The sequence below is a fragment of the Aedes aegypti genome, chromosome 2 (genome assembly GCF_002204515.2).
Source record: "Aedes aegypti strain LVP_AGWG chromosome 2, AaegL5.0 Primary Assembly, whole genome shotgun sequence".
Lineage (NCBI taxonomy): Eukaryota > Metazoa > Arthropoda > Insecta > Diptera > Culicidae > Aedes > Aedes aegypti.
The window spans coordinates 191,870,010-191,879,481 of NC_035108.1; the positions used below are offsets into that span (position 1 = coordinate 191,870,010).

The window sequence follows — 9,472 nt, forward strand, 5'->3', positions numbered from 1 at the left end:
ATCAAGCCTCCATGCCAAACACTGTCGAATGCTTTTTCTATGTCTAGAAGAGCTAGACCAGTAGAATAGCCTTCAGTTTTGTTGGAACGGATCAAATTTGTTACACGTAAAAGTTAGGGGCCCAGATAGCCGTAGCGGTAAACGCGCAGCTATTCAGCACGACCATGCTGAGGGCCGTGGGTTCGAATCCCGCTGGTCTAGGATCTTTTCGTAATGGAAATTTTCTCGATTCCCAGGGCATAGAGTATCTTCGTATCTGCCACACGATATACGCATGCAAAAATGGTCAATCGGCAAAGAAAGCTCTCAGTTAATAACTGTGGAAGTGCTCATAAGAACACTAATCTGAGAAGCAGGCTTTGTCCCAGCTGGGACGTAACGCCAGAAAGAAGAAGAAGAAGAAAAGTTGATGAGTGGTCGAATGTCCATGGCGGAATCCGAACTGTTCATTGGCAAAAATTGAATTTTCGTTGATGTGGACCATCATTCTGTTCAAAATGACTAAACTAAAAATGATAAGCTACTTTCTGGAAGTTTCTTGATGAGGATGAAGAAAATTCCAGCATCGCCAGGAGCTTTCATATGTTTGATTTTTTGTAATATTAGTTCTCACTTCTTCCAAACCAGTCTCCCAGGTATTTTCGAAAACGTTCTCTTGATTGAGAATATTTTCGAAGTCCTGAGTAACTTGATTTTTAATTGTACTAGTAAGTCCTAAATAAAAATTGTGCGCGCTTTCAAACTGCATAGCAAGTTTTTGAGCTTTTTCGCAATTAGTTAGTAATAATTTGTTTTCCTCTTTCAATGCCGGTATTGGCTTCTGAGGTTTTTTCAAAATTATAGATAATTTCAAAAAGGGCTTAGAGCCAGGGTCCAATTGAGAAATCTTATTTTCTATATTTTTGTTTCTTAATTGTGCGAAACGTTTCTTGATTTCTTTCTGCAAATCCTGCCATACAATTTTCATAGCAGGATCGCAAGTGCGTTGAAATTGCCTTCTCCTCACGTTTTTAAGACGAATCAAGAGTTTAAGATCATCGTCTATAATCACGGATTCACATTTTGGAATTGCAATACTCCTGGCTTCAACAATGGAAGAGGAAAAACATGTAGGGCTATCGACGAAAACAGTTGATGTTTTATACGCCTATGATGATTGAAACTCCCTCACATGCCCCATCAAGTCGATCATTACGATAAACAAAAAAGTTAGGATTTCTTTTGAGTTTAGATCCAGGTTTCAAATACGTTTTAGAAATAACTGCTATATGCACGTTATTAGCTGTTAGAAAATTAAACAGCTGGTCCTTTCTACCATTCAGAGAACGAGCATTCCAATTTGAAATTTAAATTATTATTTGGATCCATTGGAAAAACGTAATCCATTAACAATTTGGTTAGTAAATTTTACACCAACTTGGACTGCTTCAGTCATAGTATGGGCTTTGAACATTGAATCAATCATTAGATTCAATTGTTCAGTTAGAACATTAAAATGAGAAAACTCCTGATGATAAACTGTGGACAAGAGCAAAGCAGGCAGTCCATTGAGTAATTGTATTTTCAAATTTTTTGTTCCTAATAAAACGTTTTAATTTTTTTTGTTTGCAGCTTCTACCATATAATTTTTATAGCAGGATCGCGAGTGCGTTGAAATTGCCTTCTCCTTACGTTTTTAAGACGGATCAAGAGTTTAAGATCGTTGTCTATAATCACGATTTCTTTAACCTTTGAGTTATTTCATTCAATTTGTCAAATGAAAGATTTTAATTCTAAAACATGATTTTCTATCGGCTGTTCTAAAACTCGGATGTGTAATAAGTATAAACAATCGATGAGCTGTATTCATTCGAGGCGTTTACTAAACTAGTTCTTTTTTTTCTAAGACATATTAATAAGATATTTGCTATTCCTTTCTCATAGAAAAATAAGACATTTAGTATCAATATGCCTAAGACTCCCAGCTTAGCAAGTGGAATTTTTTCATAATTTCACCCATAATTTATTCATCTTTACCACGCGTAATGAGTTAATTAATTTAAATATATTTTATTTCAAATAATCATTTTGAAAATAAATAAAAAAACGGATATGACTAAAATGTTGGGTCCTAAAAATCAAGATAAATTTAATTATTTTCAATTATTTATTTCTGAGTTATTAATGACAGTTTTGAAAAGATTTTTAAGTTCTCATAAACTTGCATGATCCGACTTCGGCAAAATGATTTTGTTTTGACGTCACCAAGCTCCATTTTATGCCATCACCAATACATCCTTTAAGTGGCATCACCTCGTACAAATATTTTCCATGTTCGAACGATGAACTATGTTTATGTTATCCTCCTCACTTGTCCTCAGCTTCTTCGGCTTACTGCCTGCACTAGTTTGACGGTTTATGCTTTGTTTCGGTATTAGTTACCTTCTAGTTTGTTTTAGTTCGCAAAGGCAAAAGTAGCAAAAAAGTGGCAAAGGTGCAGTTTTTGTAAAATTTTCCTCCCAGTTCCCATCATGGTTGAACAGCTAGATAGTCTAATTATTAAAAATGAACCATTCTATGCCGTTGAAGAGCCAGACCTTCTCAATGGCATAGGTAACAGCAACTTTTCGTTGGGGGATAGTGATCTACGTACGCTTTGCCTCAATAGATTAGGACTATGTGAGGAAACTGTGGCTCTATTGGAAGGTATAGAAAGCTCTGGTTCATTGTCGGAAATAAGATTTAAAAGGTTTTTCTATCTTACAGCCCAGCAAATCGATGTCGAATGCTTGAAGAAAATGCGATTTGAAGATGTAGATACCTTGTTTGATGGTCGTCCTCTGGGGCCAAAGATTCATTTGAGAGAAGCGCTTATATCATGGAGAATAGATATTGGTTTACCGATGAAGAGCTTGCGAATGATTTCTTACCGCAAGCGATCCGTAGATCAGCTTGATTCCAGACCGATAAAATATCCCAACAATGTTAGCTGTGATCCGATGGGGAATAGTTCTATGATGGTTGAAACACACAAATATCACAAACCAACATCTAATATTTCTTATAAGACTTTTGCATGGCCTATGACGGTGGAAGTTTTAAAGGATATTCTGAATAGTTGCAATGTTGGGAGAATGATTTTACATTCGGGAGAGCTGGGAAGTTTGGAAAAGTCCTTCCAAAGTCAGCTGACGGCGATAGTGATCGATTATCATATGGAGTTTGACACAAAAATTACAGCCATGCAGCTAGAAAACTATCAGAGATGCATCACGACGTTGTTCCCTCATGAAAATAAGGTAAAAAACTACATCTAAAACAAGATTTAATACAAAAACTGTATTGAAACATCACATGTTTCTAAAGAAAATGCAAGGTTTCATGTGATGAAACTTAACTTAACAGAATCTTACTATATTTGTATATGTAGTTAGTGTTACTATACAAACATTTGTATGGTTATCATACAGAATTGTATTAAGATCTTGCAAGTACTAGTTGAGTGAAGAAGTTTTCCAACTCGAAAGTTTTCTATGTAACAAAAGATGCATTATTCGTTTCAGAATACGTATCACATTCCTCGAGGACCTACAAGACGAAATCCCGGCGGCTCATTATACTCAAGGTTCATCAATCAAAAGATTAGCAAAAAAGCACTAGCTATCGGCAGTGGACTGGGGTCCCCTTACAACATGTGAACCTTAAGCTGAATGCTTTTTATTTAGTTGCTTACCGTGTAAGAAATAATGCATGTATGAGACGTTTTTCAACAGTTAAGTTAACATCCTTTATTGTATTCTTGAAATAAATATTTATTTGATGGAAACACTCAAATTTTGATTATGAAATCTGTATTGGGAATATATTTTAAGCATTCTCATAATAATAAATCTTCGAGCTGTTTAGTAGAATACCTATAAGTAGATGAAAAAACCGAATTTAGTACTATACCATTTAATTCCACTAGAGTTTGTATTCTTTGACAGATACGCGTATTTCGACCTCAACTGTAAGGCCGTCTTCAGTGTCGTGTACTAGACTCGACTCACATGTGTCGAGTCTAGTACAGGGCCGTACATTTTCATTTCATTGAAAGCATTTCCAGTACCCAACTGACTGATTCAAGCTTGCCTTTCAATTGAAACTCTACTGTTTCGTTTCAATCCGACAAACCTTTCCTTTCATCTCAGCAAGCGTAGTCTTTCATTTCTTTCTTGCTGCTTGTGCATCGCGCGTCGTCATAAATCAGAGCCTCACCGCAGCGAGCTGGTCTTTCAATTGATAGTCTCTAAATTTATGAGCTGATCAATTCAAATAAACGACGTGGTGGCCCGCATAGATTTTCTATCCTAATTTATTACTTAACATATGACATACATTACTATTGCAAAAGATAGGTAAAATTCAATTTCAAACATTTCAATGGGTTTCAATGAAACCAAAAGAAACGAAATTCTTACTCTTTCATTTCACCTCTTTTTGTTCGTTGCTTTCAATCGGGCAACGAAACGAATGAGTGTGGAACGAAGAACGAAGCGACGCAGTTGTTCGTCACCATCGAGACGACACAACCAAGCCTTCGTGTTTCACAAAATGCTTTCGAAAATGCACAGCCCTGGACTCTAGTACACGACACTGAAGACGGCCTTACAGTTGAGGTCGAAATACGCGTATCTGTCTAAGGATACAAACTCTAGTGGAATTAAATGGTATAGTACTAAATTCGGTTTTTTCATCTACTTACTCATTCTTATAAATTTTCAGGCTGACACCATGTTCAAATCCTTGTGTTGAAATAGAATTATATAGATGTCTGTCAAACAGGGATTGAATCCAGAAAAATTTGAGAGAATCTCTCACGTATCGCTTTCTGTAACTATCATAACATGCAGCACTTTTTGAGAGACTGTTTATCGTATACTGCTACAACTTTAATTAGATCGGGGGGATAGCAGTGCATGATAAAACCCCTCTTAACAAGCTCCAAACCTGGGGGGCACTATTGCTATCGAGAGTTCGGGGAGTGTTTATCGTGCCAGTAAAGTAAAACACCTAACCCCAACGGAAAACAAGGGAGAAAAATGGATTTTATCATCGCTCTCTCTTTGGGGCTCTTGTTTGCTGCTCCTACTTATCAGACTTGTTACAACTTGCGATACATAGTTCATCATAGACCGCTACAGATAGGATATTTTTTTTCGCTTGCTTTGATCGTGCTTCAAAATCAAAAGAGAGCGAATTCTGCAATGCCGGCTGTCAACAGATGAATGCTATATAATTTTCATGGAAATTACCATGTTTCAACACGGAAAATTTCACTACACACAATTCAAAAATAGATGGAATGATGGTCAATTTCACCCAAATCTATGGTGCTTATAATAGGCCTATTGACATTTCGATACCCATTTTTTCCATCTGTAAAGCCTTTTAACCACTGCTTCCATTATTTAGGAATACAGTCGAAGCTCGTTATAACGACAACTTTTATAGCGACAAAAGCTCTCTATAGCGACATTTTTCGGTCCCTTGAAAAATATTTCAATGTTATAGCTATTCTCTATAGTGACATTTCCCTATAACGACGGTCCCTTGCGATGTCGTTATAACAAGCTTCGACTGTATTGTGGTATGACCCATGTTTTATTCGGTGTTCATCAAATATCCTTTCACAATTGAGATGTGATAGACATTGGTTGATGTGTCACACTGTCCCAACTGGGCACAACTCGTTTTATAAAGTCTATTACCCTATTAGGACTACATTGCCAAATTTCCAAGGACTCTAATAACCCTTTTCCCAATGTTAACATTGATTGATTAAGCAGTGCTCCGCAGTTGCTGAGTAATTGCTCAGCAGTTTCGTTTTCAGCTTGACAAAGACGGCACTCAGATGATTGTATTTTTCCTATCTTTTTAAGATGATACTTACTTGGGCAGTGACCGGTCATCAGGCCAGTTATTACCCTAAGATTTCCTTTATAAAGATTCAGTATAGTCCGGGCTTTAGCTAGACTGGGTTTTATGAATCTTTTCGCTTGCTTGGATATATTCGTGGCGTTCCAATTGGATTCCACCTGGTAGGGAGGCACAGATACTACACACGAAATATGAATCAAAACTTTTCCAAATTGCAAGATAACTCCCGCTCATCAGCGACAATCAAGGAAAAATCGTTAGTTTTCTTTTGTTGTGTACCTTCAATCTTTCTGGACAAACATGGAAAAAGGACCATAGTTTTATGTGCATTTAATTTTCATTTTGATTGAAAAAAGTAAAAAGATGCGTGAATCAATACTTTATATTCGATCAAATTAAAAGGTGCTATCGTGACGTTGCTTTCGGGTGTGCAGGAATTGATTTTCAACCGATATATGTTTTGATCAATTACGCGATTTTATCATGTTTGTCCATTCTTTAAGATCCGGGCTCACAGTGACAGTTCGTGACAGCAGAATCTCGGCTCACTGTGACGTACATAAATTTTGTATAGGTTTCTCTATCCCAGGATTCCACCATGGACAATTTTTCAGTTTCATCCTGAGAGTTCACTCAGGAACACCACAGGGTCGACAAAGCTCGAAGCTGCACCTTGTGTTGCTAGATTGTCGGCTATTTCATTCCCCTCAATTCCACAATGGCCGGGCACCCAGTACAATTTAAGTTCGTTCCTATTGGTCAATTGCTTCAGAGAAAGAATGCATTCCCACACTAACTTTGATCTACACGTGAATGCCTTCAGAGCATTCAAAGCTGCATGACTGTCCGAGCAAATACAGATCTTTGCAAACCTATAGTTTCTTTTGAGATAAACATTTGTACAGTCAATGATGGCTTGTATTTCAGCTCGGAACACAGTGGGACTGCGCCCCATAGCGATTACCTTGCTGATACCAGGGCCGAAAACTCCAGCTTCGGTATTGTCGCCCATCTTTGACCCGGCTGTATAAAATAAAATAGAACTTGGACGTAAACTTGGCCCACCTGAATCCCAAATATAGCGGCTTGGTTTAACCACTTTGAAGTAACTTTCTAAGTTTGAAGTGAACATCATAGTTGGTCTTCGTTGTCATCCAATCTTCTATTGATTTCGATTCCTATAATAATAGCTCAAACCGAACCAGATATGCTGAGTAATTACCGACCCTTATTTTGATGTTAAATGTTTTGTAAGTAGTTCAATACATCAAAATAAACAGATTACTTTAAATCAGTGGTCCTCAACCTTTTTGAAGATGAGACCCCCTTTGTAGTTCTACAAACATTTCACGGACCTCTGAAAATGAGTATTCTTTAAATCAAAATTTATGAAAATGAAGGATTTGTTCATTACATAAGCAGCACTGAGTCAATTGAACTCAATGCTGTTAAAAATTGAAATTAAACTGAATTGATTGGCATTACTGCACTTCATCTAACATCTGCCTGATATATAATTAGGCTCACAAAAACAGCGTTATTCTCACTCAACCGGCAGATCAAATAACTCAACTTCCAGTACTATGCCACTTACTGAAATTTGAGGTAACGCACAAAAGTTCGATTTTTGTGTTGTTTAGCAATTTGCTCTCTGACAACAATAGAAGGGGCGAATGAAATAGGGAGAGAAGAATATCTCAAAAATAAGTTAAAAAATACTCAAACAGGTATGGGTTTTCCGTTTTCTCCGTGTAAAAAGTTTGTTAAAAAGCTTAAAAAATTACATATTTTTTATCTAGGTAATGTTTAATAGCTTCAAAACCATTCCCAAATGAGATAATCATTCCTGTTTCCAAACACTTTACCAATGTGCGTCCTTGACTTTTATATAGAGAGATACCAATAAAGTCCTTATCTTTTATATTTCAGTATCACTTCACACTTTTTTACTCTTATTATAAACAGTGGTTGTATATTTCATTATACTTTTAGCTTGTTGCATGCCAAAAGTATAATGTTTATACATTATACACTGTTTATAATAAGAGGAAGAACTCTCTGTAGATGATTCAAGATAAAATTTCGAAAATGAAGCTGAAGCTCCCTCCATGGTATAGTACTAATGAGTTACATAGAATATTCAATGTTGAGACATTAGAACAAATGTCGATTAAAATTATTAATAATTTTAGACAAAAATCGTTGCAAACTTCTATTGCCACGATAAATGCGTCATTTATCTAGGTTAAGTTAATTGAAAGCGTTTTATTCCTCTTATAAGCAGTTGAAATCAACTCACCTGTAAAATTTTTGAACTGCTACAGCAAATGAAATGTAATATGTAGTTAAAAAATGTCAATAAATGCTTAATATAGTTTTACCAAATTAGGAGGATAGTGTTTTCTAACACAGAACACATAGATATAAGAAATGTATGTTATGTTTGGAATGATACTAATGAAGAATTAACAAAAAAATATAATAAATATATTACAAATGTTTTAGTAACTAAGAAGAAATAGAGAGGGTATTCATTTAACACCCCACTTATTGTCAAAAAAGACATTTCCATAGAAATTACCACAAATCGAAAACTAGATAAAATTTGAAAAGTTTTTGTCTGCATTATGATCGCTTATTTGCTATGTCAAGTAGGTTACTCAATACTTATTACGTTTTCCAATATTTGTTTTGTAAATAATTGTTTTGAATTCATAAAATCCAAACGAAATTATTTTGAAACGTTTTCAATATTTAGAATCACCATACTTCATATTATCAGACACAATGTAGCTCATAATCCTCGGAACACATTTAGAATTTCAGATGACTGATGAACTGACCTTTAGTGTTTATGTCACTAGTCAAACTTGATAGAGAAATCCCTTTATACCCCACGTGCCCTTACACCTAATTTAACTATACATCCATTTTTTATAATCTACCGGTTCAAACATAGCGTATGTTGTTAAACAAAACTAAAACTCTGAGAAATACAATATACAGTCTGGTCACAAGCTTTGCATTGTTAATTCAATTTGTAATAATTGCATTTTGATTTAAATATTAAGGCTAAGCAGCCCGTCATTCGTTTTGGCAGCCATGTTGGTTTTGCAGTTCGCAATTTTAAAGTGATAAACTCAGTCTATATAAATAATATTGATTCAAAAAAGTATCACTACTTCCCGAGGAGGAAAGAATAACTCGCCATAACTTATGCATACCATATTTTGGTATCATGCCATAATTAGGTATTGTTCAGTTGTCAATACCTCATTTTAGTATTGTAATGGTTTTTGATAAAAATGTTTAAAACAATTAAAAATACTTCATTTTGGTATTCGATAGCTATCGAAGACTGCTGGAGGTATTGAACTACTATTGAAATATTTCACGTTTATATGAAAATCGATCATGTATTATTTAGGTATTACAATATCTGGTCCAATTATCAGCTTGGTATTTGTAGAATATGCAGAAGGTATTATTTGAGGTATTTCACTTCTTATGCAGGGCTCATTCATACCTCATTCAGGATGTAAGTATTGAAAATTATCTGGTATGGAATACCTCA

The 9,472-nt window shown here is 35.5% G+C and overlaps 1 protein-coding gene across 1 annotated transcript; it reads left to right on the forward strand.

The window, feature by feature from the left end:
* Positions 1–2,236: 2,236 nt before the first annotated feature.
* On the forward strand, positions 2,237–3,813 carry LOC5577150. The gene is made up of 3 exons (XM_001663178.2): positions 2,237–2,685; positions 2,746–3,278; positions 3,543–3,813. The coding sequence occupies exons 1-3, from the start codon at positions 2,511–2,513 to the stop codon at positions 3,675–3,677; spliced, it is 843 nt and encodes a 280-aa protein (XP_001663228.2). The 5' UTR covers positions 2,237–2,510; the 3' UTR covers positions 3,678–3,813.
* Positions 3,814–9,472: the final 5,659 nt, after the last annotated feature.